Source organism: Protopterus annectens, chromosome 7.part1, assembly GCF_019279795.1.
Source record: "Protopterus annectens isolate FY-2018-M chromosome 7.part1, PAN1.0, whole genome shotgun sequence".
Lineage (NCBI taxonomy): Eukaryota > Metazoa > Chordata > Ceratodontiformes > Protopteridae > Protopterus > Protopterus annectens.
The window spans coordinates 151939614-151952608 of record NC_056740.1 but is presented as its reverse complement, the minus strand read 5'-3'; the positions used below and the strand labels follow the sequence as shown (position 1 = coordinate 151952608).

The 12995-nt window shown below is 36.9% G+C and overlaps 1 protein-coding gene across 4 annotated transcripts in view; it reads left to right on the top strand.

Annotated features, from left to right (window-relative positions):
* The window catches only part of GRIP2 (glutamate receptor interacting protein 2), a 2580489-nt gene that overhangs the window by 2271452 nt on the left and 296042 nt on the right, over window positions 1–12995 (top strand). For all 4 annotated transcript variants that reach the window (XM_044078606.1, XM_044078609.1, XM_044078607.1 and 1 more), the window contains 2 exons: window positions 4731–4884; window positions 11507–11627. In XM_044078606.1, the coding sequence (XP_043934541.1) occupies window positions 4731–4884; window positions 11507–11627 (275 nt within the window). The remainder of the gene's footprint in view (window positions 1–4730; window positions 4885–11506; window positions 11628–12995) is intronic.

The window sequence follows — 12995 nt, the reverse complement described above, 5'->3', positions numbered from 1 at the left end:
ATAATAACCAACGCCCCCAACAATTTCAGTATTCAAAGAAGGAGAAATGGTGACAATTTACCTTATATCGTTAATTTATCTGTACATACTTTAAGTAACACTGAAACAACGGTTTTAGAAATGGGACTTAAGTTTATACCCACTGTTATTCCGCGTTTACATGATGTTAAATGTGATATTTATAAATTTTCTCGGAAGTTGCAGTTAAAATGTTTCTTTTATAATCATGAGATATTTTTAGCAGATGTTAATGAAATTGATTCTAATTCAGGTAATGAAAGTTTTATTCATGTTCATCTGATGATTTCATTAATGCCTATTATAAATTTGATACGAGTAAGTTAAAATCTAATTACAAGTTTACACCTGTTTTCAATAATGATTTAATTAAATCTTTTTATCAAATGCTTGATTTTTCAGTTATTAGTGAAATAGAATTGTTTTTTAAAGATATGTCCACTGTTGATTATAATTTAGCTAAATCTGAATGGGTTGCATTACAGAATTTAAGGGGAAATAATCTTATTTTTAAACCTGCTGATAAAGGCAATAGATTAGTTATATTAGATGTTCCTGAATATTTGAAAATGTGTTATGCTCATTTAAATGATGGCGATGTATATAAAAGAGTAGATATTTCTATATATACATCGGCTCAAGAACAATATGTTGATTTAGTCTATAGGGGTGTTAGATTAGATTATTTTTCCAGTGAGGATGCAAAAAAGAAATTTAATATAGAACAGGCCGGTATGGCCTGTTTCTATTGTTTACCTAAGATTCATAAAAGCTTAGAGCATCCCCCTGGACGTCCCATGGTAAAGAATATTTTTTAGATAATATGGGGTGTCTATTGCATTAGTTGTTGTTACCAAAGGTTCTTTCTTTGTCTTCTTATATAAAGGATGTGTTTGATTTTTTTGGAAAAAATTTAAACCGTACAGTTAAATGATATGTATTTTATTACATTGGATGTTAGCCTTTATACCAATATCTCCCATGCCTTTGGTTTGGAGGCAGCGATGTTCTTTTTGGGGGAATGCCCTGCTACTGAATTTATAATAGACATGTTACTCTCGTTTGTCCAATAATTTTTTTGAATTTAATAATGAATTGTTTAAACAGTTACGTGGGACTGCTTTTGGGGTAGCTTTTGCCCCCTCATATGTTAACCTAAGTATGGGTCTCTCTGAAATAGAATGTATTTATAAAGCCAAGTTTTATAATGAACATGTTATATTCTATGCTCGTTTTATAGATTATATTATTTTTCTATGCGAGGGGGGTGAAAATCAGGTAGATCAATTTATTGAGTCCTTGCAAGTTAATAGGTTTGGACTTAAATTTGATGGTGTACAGAAAGGCAAACAGATTTCATTTTTGGATGTTGATCTGGATATTTCTGACCCCATTGGGGTACATACAAGAATGCATAGGAAGTTTGAAGGTGACAACTATTATTTGAAGGCTACTAGTTGTCATCTCCCCCATACAATAGATGCTTTGCCATATGGTGAACTTATTCAAGTACATAGATTATGTAATGTGGATTTTGAATTAAAAGAAGAGATATATAAGACTTGTAATAGGTTTTATAGAAGGGGATATAGTGAATCAACTATATTGAAAGCAGTTTCTAAAATAAATGAAAGAGGTAATATATCCAAACCTTTTATATCTAGTGCCAAATCTGGAGGCACTGATTTGGACATTTATTTTACCACAACCTATAGTCCATTTACTGAAAAGTTGATTAATATAGCGAAACATTATTGGCATTTTTTACAAAGTAAAAAAAGTATGTCCTTGGCTTCCTAAATATTTAAAAACCTCTTATAAGGTGGGTAGGAGTTTAAAGAATATATTAGTGAGAGGTCAATTTATTATGCCTGTGGTAGATTTGCCATCTAATATTTTGTTTGGGTACTCAGGTTTGTGGTAAGTGTACAGCGTGTAAATATGTGGTTAACAGCTTTCAATTTATAAATGGAACAAAATTTCAGGTAAACCACAGTTTTAAATGTAATACTCAAGGGATTATTTATGCCCTAAAATGTTCATGCGAGAAGTATATTGGACAAACAAAAAGAGCTTTTAAAGTGTGATTGTTGGAACATGTGAGGGACATTATTAATGTTAAATTGTCTAGTTCAGTGGTTTTGCATTTTCAGGCTGTACATCAAAGTAATCCAATGCATTTGCAGGGTACGGTGTTAGAAATGTTAGATGTTTTTCCCCTTGATTCTTGTTTAAAGAATAAATTATTATATAAGGAAGCATTATATATTTTAAAGTTTGACACTTTAAGCCCTAAGGGCATGAATTCTGAATTTAATTGGAGGATTTTATTATGATGTATTGTTACTTTAAATAAGATTTGTGTTTAAGTGGTTTGGTTTATCTAATTTATGTTATTGTTTTATTGAACTGATTGAGTATATAAGCATGTGATTTGGGTTTGTAATTTATCTTCTTTGAAGGCTTTGTGCCGAGCCGTTAGAAGTGAATAAATTGGTTGGATTGTGCTGGCTGGTCATTTTATTCATTATATATTTGTTTTTTGTCGTCTTGATAAGTAAGAAAAAAGACTTACTACTGTAAAACCTAAATTTTAAACAATGTTTGTGACACATGACATTAAAATGTCTTACTGCAGTAGTCAGCTGAGTATTATCAGACATAACTCCAATGTCTACTATCATTCAAAGAATTTGTATTTCTGAGACCCAAATTTTGGAATACAAGGACCTAAATCATCAAAATAAAACAAGGTACCACACTAAATAATGAAGCTATAATGACAATGAAAGAAAAAATTGGACTTAAAAGCAAGAAGTTGCATTAATAGCTAGAAAAATGACACTAATGCAAAGAATTTACATAAGGAACTTGCTCACAGAGGATTAAGAAAATACAAGTGAGGAGACATACCAAGGTTAATCTCTGTTAAAATCCTAAATTATCAAAATGTCATTAAGCTCCTTAATGCAGCCAAAAGTACAAAATAATTCACTTGAAATGGCCATATAATGAACTTTATGCAGAATTTTCTACAAAGTATGGAGTTACAAATGATAACTGAAAGTTGACTGGCTATCTAAATGTAGGCTAAAGCATGAACACAGAAGGTCTGCCTTCTCTGATCCTCAAAAATATGGCCAAATAAATGCAAAGTACTGAATGTGTACCACAGAAGGTGTGGTGCAAAGTAGTGTCTGGAGGAGTGAAATGGCAACAGAGCAGGAAAAGGGTCCCCATGTATTCACACAACTGATCACCAGGAGCAGAATGAGAAAACAGTGGTAGCCAACTGGAATGTTGAGGTGCATCCTCAATACCTATACTCCAGAAGCAAAAGAGGTAACGTTCCTGCTCTGCTGTACCCAAGTGAGCATTTTTATGCAGTTTTGAAGACAATCCGTGGAGGAGAGAGATTAGGCTTCTGGAAGGAGTCCTGAAAAAAGCCACAAGAAAGTTGCATCAGAGGTAGAGAAAATGATGTATCCAGAGACTGGAGGAGCTAACGTTTTTCACTGCAGACCATAAGAGATGGGGCACATGATATAGGTGCACAACGTCATGTCAGAGAGAAGCAAAGGAATCATCTTAAAAAGAAAAAACTATTGGAGGAAGGAGGGTGCATAGGTTTTAGATTGCAGGGCCAAATACTCCCTGCATTTGCAAAAAGTACTTCACAGGCTCAACTGTGGACTCATGTAGTGGACTTTTGGCATGGATAGTACAGTGAAAATTCATTGATGCATTGAAGGTGGCTTGGAACAGGTAAAAATGAAGTTTTTAGTTTGAAATCAAACCTCCACAATAGCATGAAACTTGACCTATCTGACCCTTTAGGATCACTGTTCAACCTTGGCCTCTAAACTAGCTTTGTGTCTAGTGAATGGAGGAAAGGGATAATGACCCTCTGATGGGTGAAAGAGGAGGTCCTGTTTGGGTTCCAGTATCCATGAAGGATATTTCAGCGGAGACCTGTACGGGGCACTAATGATTACTGAAGTCTTCAACCATTTTGCTTTCTGCAAAAATTTTGGGATCAAAGGTAGAGAAGGAAAAGCATAGAGGAGACCAGAGGGCCAATCATGAATTACAGCATCCCTCGAGGACTCCCTTGGAGGGGGGAATCGTAGTGAAATAGCTGCTGCACTTGTTGTTCTGAGGAGATGCAAAAATATCACAGAAGGGTTGGCTCCAATGGCTGAAAATTGAGTTTGCTACTGACTGATTGAGGTACCACTCATAAGGAGTCAGAACAGACCTGCTTAATTTTTCTGCTATAACACTGGACTTGCCTGCTATGTGAGCTGCAAGTAGAAAGAGGTCTGAAGACATCGCCCATTCCCAGACCCCCATGGCCTCTTTGCACAAGGGATACAAATGGGTTCCTCCTTGCTTGTTGATGTAACAGACCACTGACATGATCCAACCATGAGGACGATCATTTGGTTCTCTCAAGAACTCATTCAGACTCTGTCAATTCCTGGCTTCTGATGCATTGTTTCTTACCGTACAGTGTACTCTCCCAGTAGATATGACCATTAAAACTGGTAATGGCTGTCCATATGGTATATAATACATTTATAAAGTATGCTGGTTGCTGTAGCTATACTGATATAATTTCTAAAGACTTTTGGGGGGATAATGAAGGGAGTGTTAAAGTTATATTATCAACAGGAAACAAGCATTTCCATTTATTTATTCTGTGCTTTCAGGTACTTATGTGAATCAGGCTGTTGGTATGTCACTTCACCCTCATGAATGGAGAAACACCAGGCACAGAAATACCACTCCACCAAGCAATCGCAGGAAAAGATACCCATACTTGGATGCTGGCTTCAGCGAAGATGACTGGGACAAACCTACAGGGTATGGGAAGCATCCATCTGACAATTCAGCACCCATTTGTTCTATTGATCTTCAGTCTGTTAACTGTTTTCATTTCTTATTGTGTTGGAGACTCCTTTTTGTTTTTACTGTGCCTTTATTTCATTCTTCACTTTGATCATTCAACATTTATCAGTAGTGTGTAGATTTTCCCATGAAATTTATGGCATTCATGCAGTTTCAGGATTCTAGTCTTTAATTGCTGTTGAAGTTGTACTTAAGTACTTTACCCGTGGATTTTTTCAGTAGTTAACAGAGAACAGAAATGCTGTCCATCTAGTAGCAAGAGTCAGAAATGTTTAGTTTGACTTCAGGAAAAAACGTCTATTCTTAAGATTAGTTGTATGCTAGAAACATTTAAGTATATACTTTACTTAAGGCCATACATTTAAGATAGCTGACGAAGTACAATGTGTGCTCATAAAATCCCAAATTTGACCCAACCAAACACAAGTGTTCATATACAAGGCATGTATGACTTGGCTGCTTCCACTGCATCATGACTATACTTTTGGGAATGCAAATCTCCAGGAAATTTTTTTCTAAGTCTAATGGTCTCTATAAAACAAGAAAGAACACTGCAACTCTGTTCATCTCTCCTTTAACACTGTTTTCTGGACTCTTCTTTAAGAAGTCTTAAAGGACATAAACATCATTTGAAGGTATATTAAAGCCTGTACTGCATGACTGTATCACAAAATGTCAGCAGGCTTGAGAAGTTGATAAAGAAATTACCACTGTACAGATGTGGTAGAGCCATCAAAGGTCTTCATCTGACTCTGCTGCTACTTGTTAAAATTATCCAAAGCTGCACATGTGACTGCATTCCCCAAGTCAGTTCATACAAAGTACACCTCCCTTTACTGAGCCATCATTAAAGGTATGCTTATTTCTCCAGAAAAATAATGTTTTGCTATACTTGCTAATGAATGTACAAATGACACTGAAGACTTTAAAAATGCACTCAAACAAGCCAGCCCCTCTTGCTGTAGAAATGTTTTGACTTTTTATTTGCTCTTATCAGCAGCATTAAGAAAAAATTGCATCGTGTAGCATTCACGATCCATAGGTCTAAAATATTTTTTGTAGGAAGTTAACATCTCTTTTATAATATGTTGGTAAAGGGATGTTTGCAAGTATCTGTGTTCACACTTCTGTATTTTGCCATGGTCTAAGTGTTAAGGTCCTACTTGCATCTGCTATGGGACTTTTGTATCCCACCCTAAGTTAGATCACCTTTTTAGGTCTCAGCACTAGTCTTTGAGTAACTGTGGGGTCAGTTGGCACTAAAATGGTTTGACAGTGATTGCACCTTTCTACATCATAGTATTATGAAAGTTACTTCAACAATTCAACAGTATTATAGAAAGAAATCCGATTGACAGAGGATCACGTTGAAAAGAAGTGTGGTACATTTTAGTTGATTAGGAACTACCACTAGTGGATTGTGAATGTATGATGAAGAAGTGAGGTTGTCTGTTTTCTCATAGTGTGTGTATGTGTATGATTGTCTTAGCAACAAGGCATAATTTGCCACTCAAGGGAGTATGTGACGTGGGAAGAAGCATACTGCATGACTACCACAGAAATATCGACCTGTCATGGGCTGTGCCTTTTGTTATCTACCCTTTTTTGGAAAATATTTTCACAGCTTTTGAATCGCCACTGTATGATTGAGAGTGGAATTAAGACAAGAAACATTAAATGTGAACTACAGACAGATGATTTATGTTTGGTTTAGATGACAATTTCCTGCAATGGGGGCAAGGGGGAGATGCAGCGAAAAAAACATTAGTTGCAAAACATTGGTGGCAACAAAAGTGGTGCGAAATATAAAGTGAATAAATATTCTTAGTGTTATGCATTCTTGCATGGCAATTAACTACTACTGGAGAGATTTATCTCAGAATGTAAATAAAATATGAAATGTTACATAGACACAATTTAGATAAGCTAAGAATTGCATATATTTTCCCTTATTGGTAATAAAACGTGCATTACTGAAGAATGTGTGATATAACATCAGGAACGTTAATTTTCAAATGTATTCCACTTTGACTTTTTCCCCTCAAAAGCTCACAGAGATGTTGACGTGCTTTAGTCTGGTATACACCGACATCACATGTGATGTACTAGTAGAAGGCACTTGACGCCTCAGCACACTAGCTCTTTCTGCCACTTGAACTGCTTTGATTTTGATTCTAATTTACACAAGAGAAAAGTTATTGCATTCAATGTCTAAAGCTAAAAACGTTCTACTTGGCTCATGTGGCAACCTAATAGCAACCCAGTATCTGCACTGACATTGCCTGTACTACCAGGGAAAAGCATACTGGAAAGTACTGTCATAAGTACAAAAAAATTCAGTGCAGCCACCTGCAAATGTTGTAGTGAGTGATTCCTTGTCTGTCCTGCTAACAGAGAGTGGTAGTGGCTGAAAATTCCTTGCACAAGGATTAGAGGTATTAACCATGCATAATCAAAACATTATTTTACCACTTGTTCCAAATACTTTTTATGCACTTAACATATACAAATTAATCCCACAGTAAAACACAACTTTTACTACAACTAAATTAAATAGCTGATGCCTCAGCAAGCACCTTCATGATTACATTCATTAGAAAAAGAAAAATGAATTTTATAGAGACCATTAATTACTCCTACTGTAGAGACAGGTAATGGAAGGAGAAAGGGAAAGGAACATTCAATTATATTTAAACAATGAACTTTTTGTTCAGTTCACCTTTCAGATCAAGAGAGTTAAAATGTGATGTGTGTACACACATTTGAAGCATTTCTCATGTCTCTTAAATGTTCTAGTATATGAACATAGACATCTCTGTTGGCTTGCTTGTACAGGTACAACTACATGAGCAGTTTAAAGCATCTACAACACTTGTATTGTCACACCACTGTGGGGCATTCATCACAAAACTGACTGTTTATATAACAAACTAAAGTCCAGTATCTGAAGGGGCACACCAAGCAACCTTTATATCTGAATGCCAAGTAATGGATCAGGCTAAGTGAATTTCAATCAGAGATATTTATGACTCTACCCTAGGTTGGAACTCTGTTATCCCTTTTCAAAACATAATCTTAAATGGCACTTATATGGGATAGGTTCTTGGGAAATGGAATGTTCATAAAAATGGATAACAAGAGTTCCAACCTAGGGTAGAATCCTAAATATCTCTGATTTTGGTGAGGGATTTAGCAAGACCTGCATGGCTTACTGGTTAATTGCTTTGACTATGGTACACAGGCTCCTGGGTTCAAGACCTGGGACTGACATTTATTTACACCTCACATGGCTTACTGGTTAATTGCTTTGACTATAGTGTACGGGCTCCTGAGTTCAAGACTCGGGACTGACGTGCAACAGCTTATATGGCATAGTGGTATGTTGCTCTGACTGTAGTGCACAGGTTCCTGTGTTCAAGACTTGGCAGTGAAATGCATGGTGGTAACATGACATTTAACATCCAACTAGCTACACAGGTCCTGGGTTCGAGTCCATAACAGGCAGAATATGTCTGTAAATGAATGTACTATGAGTGGATGGGAGCAGAAAATTCACCCGGGGATAACTGCAATGGCTCTACTCGACAGAGGCACTGGGAACTAAGGTCGGGTGGCACTATGCCATGGAAGTCCTATGGCTAGGCTTGTAAAGGCCCCAAGGCCATTAGCCTAGTACATACCTATGAACCAAGTCTCGGCCTAATGTCTTTAATCACCTTAATAATTTCATTTTCTACTTTGTATAGTCTATATGCCCTGAAGAATTCACTATAAGGAAAGGGTGGCATTAAGTGGCAAAGGTAAGCACTAAGTAAGAGGATGTTGGCAGTCTTTTACATAAGGTAATTAAATTTAATTTTACAAGCATAAGTATTCAGTCAGCTTATGATGAAAATGAAATGTAAAAGATGTTCCATAATCATTCTTATTCACACTGTCAAAAACTATATGAAACTCTGATGGACTGCATTTAACAAGTGAGTCACCAATATAGCATTAATGGAATAACATATTCTGTTAGTAAAAAGCATCCTAGTACAACAGTTTTTCCTCCAGCCAACCCCTAACTGAGTTGGCATAAGTCTAAGCAAACCTTGCTCCCATGACTGTTCCCTTCTGGTGCAGAGCTGAGGTAGGCAGTGGAAGAAGAAACTGTCTTCTGCCCAATCAAAAGACTGCCTCCCAGTTCTAATTGCATTTCTCCGTCCTTGCACCCCCAGCATCTATGAGGCAGACTTTCCATGTTCAGATCTCATTTGTTCAGGATGATCAATGGAGTTATTTTCCTGGAATACTTTTTTGGTATCCAACACCACAGCTAAAGGTATTGTATTGTGGATGTAGGCCACTGCTGTTAGACTACCTGCATCCATCCCCTTAACCTGCTTCTGTTTCCATTTTGAATTTAGGAGTGCTGTTACATGGAAGGGGTTTCTCCTCATTCCCTTCAGACTTGGTCTGATAGTGATTCATGTTTTTATAGGTGCATGTTAATCAGTGTTAGAAGCTCACTTTGTTTGTGGCCATTCCTTAATCACAAAAAAAAACTATTACATAAGACTACCTAAGGATGACATGAGCACACCCTCTTTATGCCTTGATGGCCGTGAAGTGGGAAGGGTGGATGTAGATGTCTGAACGTTCAAAGTTGGGTCAGATAGTCAGGCATCCACGTGTCAAGTTATGAGTCGTACTGCAGCAGTTACCTTAAATAACTGTTAAGGTGAATATGCTCACATAACTACACTTGGGCTTTAAGCCCATGTTTTCTTTCTTTTTTTTTTCTTGAGTGGAAGATATAGCAGGCCACTACTAGACCACAGAGGTAGGGAGATCAAGTAGTCAAGTGTAGATGGTTCACATAGATTATTGGTGAGTCAAACTTGTTGAATTCTCGGTTTATGGAATCGTTTCCCAGAGATCAGTTCTATTATGAGATAGGTTGTGCAAGACACGTTTCACCTTTATTGATTTTTATCTCTTTTCCCCAGTATTGTGTGATGTGGAGTGTTGCAGTGCAGAAGTGATTGCCCCATGCAAAAAAAATAAATAATTTTGCTTGTAGTTTTGGTCGCATGTTTTGTAACGAGTTTGCTTCCAGGAAGTTCTGGTTTGCTGTTTCATAGTGGATCCTTGGAAATGAATTAGTATGGCAAGGGCTTGGAGCAAAGCTCCATACTTGCAAGTGTGGTCTCTGCATTAAAAAAATACTATTTGCCCATTCAGGTTTCTAGCTGTAACCAAATGGATTTCTGTATCAGTCCATGATAATGTGAACTAAAAACAAGACACTTGTTTAGTGGGCCCTGCACTTTTAAAGAAGCATTTAAAAAGTTAGTGACTATACAGAGTTAAAGATCAATACTTGAGTTAGAAACCCTCTTAGACAAAGTGATGGACTTTGTTCATCTGCATATGGGAATTTGTAATTGTTCGAAGGAGGAAAACCTTGCGTCACTTTCCTGTCAATGGAACACAAGCAGTTCACAATTGAACAAAAGATACATCAGAAAGAGGGACACATGCAATTTCAGTGCTCTTTGAAGTTTATTTAAAATTTAAAATTTATTGTAGTGGACAGCATTTACTATTATGTTGATCTATAACTGTCAGACGCTATGCATGATACATATCCTAAGTGTAAGTTATCATGGGAAGTTTCACTAACCATCCACTCTGACCATCACCCAGGAAGTGAAAATATTCCAGCCTAATTTTTATGTTGCTTTACAGTACATAGTGAGCACATACTAAAACAGAAAAATAATCTTAGCTGTCTCAAAGAGAGAGTTTTGTTTGCTGGGTCTTGCAAATGTAGTGTTCTACTGTTGGTTTGAAATTAACATTGTGGCAAGTCACTTAAGAAAAAAATTCTAATGTTTTCACCAGCATCCTGATGCCACAGTAGTGATGTAGTAAACATATATGCGCCATAAAAATCACATGCATTTCATGTCTAATTCAAAAGTTTCTGAGAAGTGCTTTGCCATTCTGATAAGATATTCCATTGAAATGTAATTAAAATTTTGTAGTGAATTACCCCAGAAGCCATTTTTACATGAGTATCCTCTACATTGTGGCTTCATGCATCTAAATCCTGTTGTGCTTGTCATTTTCTTATGTGTGTTCATTTCTGTGTTTTCTCTCTCTTAGGTGTTATGTCTCTCAGATCTGAGCTCTTTCCCATCTGCCCTTGCACTAACAGTTTGTGAGGCTCCTGCTTTACCATTAATGCAGCTTTTTCTGCTTCACTTCTCTCTCTCAGCAAATGTCTTCCTGTAACTACAGTCTTCCTAAAGAGTCTTTTCCTGTCTCCTAGAATATGGCATTAATGCCGCAGCTTAGTTCCTCCTACAGAAAAAAACATTGCGTTTTAGTACCTGCATGACCATGAAGGTGTCATTCTTGGTTAAGGGGAGCTGTCTCTTGTCCAGAAAAGTATTTTTGTTAGATTTTGTGTAATGAAAATTCTTCAAATCTCTGTTTTGATGATGATTGCCTTCCCCACCCCTGTCTGTAGCCCTTGTGGCTTTGCATTATGGTCCAGGGGACTGATGACAGTTTTTGGTCACAACAGATATCTCGGCCCTCAAAATGGTCTCAGCACGGATCATGGAGACAGTTTTTGGCACGTTTTTGGAGAGGCTTTGGAAGACTTGGACACTTGTGGGCAGTCAGAACTATTGAGAGAAATTGAGGTAATCAGTCTTTTTTATTGTTAAAATGTAATCTAAAGTGAATGGATATTTAGGTACAAATGCAATGCTTGTATTTATTACATTTTCAAGTTTCCTTTATTGCTGAATATATATCAAATGTGTGTTAGTAGGTTTTTGTCATCTATTCAAAAATGGAGCAACTGCATTGATTCTGTAATGTATTACATCCCTTCTGTACACATAGTATTTACAAGGGACTGCAAATGAAATGGTATTAGCAAAGTGAATGGAGGAGGGGCATGCTGACTACCATGCTTTGTAATGCCAGAAGCTTTGTAAATAAGATCAGTCCTGTTATATGCATTGATAGTGGAGGACAGTAGCACTCTGCATAATTAGAACACAGAAAGAAGGATATGATGATTAAGGGTTGCAGTATACTTGAAAGAAGGCTTATTTATATAGTAGTGGATGGAGGAAAAATAGAACGAAGAGGACAGAGATGTTAGAACATGACACAGAGAAACCATTGTAAGGGAAGTGGTGGCTGGTCATAGTGAACAGGCCACACTGGATGCATGAAATAAAGAATAAAAACTAACTGAAAATAAGATGACCACAAGAAGAAAAGAGAATCACCATCATGGTGACCCTCAGCCGTCTGGCACTAAGTTGGAAAGACTTGACATCAAGGACACAGAGAAAATTTAAGGGAGTTACTGCAAAAACCTGATCAGATAGCAAGGACCCCACCCCACTAGACACACACACACACACACACACACACACACACACACACACACACACACACACACACACACACTGAGGGCTGGAAGTAATGTGCTCAGCCTGGTCCTCCATCCAGCTTAGGTGAAAATGTTGAAAGATTTGCAAAGAAAGAGGGTTGGATTTCAACAGGGTGATAAGTGGAGAAAGGATTAAAACATCAAGAGTCTCCTTTGAATAAGTGAAGAAAATTGCCGCTAAGGCTGTCTGGATAACTAAGGTTGATTTTGCAAAATTTGTTGCATACTGTGTTGTATACAAAAATAAAAAGTGCTAATTTATATGGAGTAATTGTAAACTAGCACACCAGTAGAGGACACTTTGGATGATTTCCAAAGTTTTTCCATAGATAAATCCACTTCAAGTTCTCATCTCTTTTTTCTCACTTGAGAAGATACACTTAATAATCTGTATGGTTTATAGTACAGCACAGTTGATAGTGCTCATGCTGATTTTTTATATGCTTTTTGAAGTATCACTGCTTGATATTCTTTCTTATTACTTTTTGATTTTTAGGAGTTGTGCCTCATCTTTTGTTCCATACAGGTATGTGTGAGTTATACATAATCCTGCTGGACAAGCATTTCTCCTCCTTATAACTGGCTAGTACTCATCCTATGG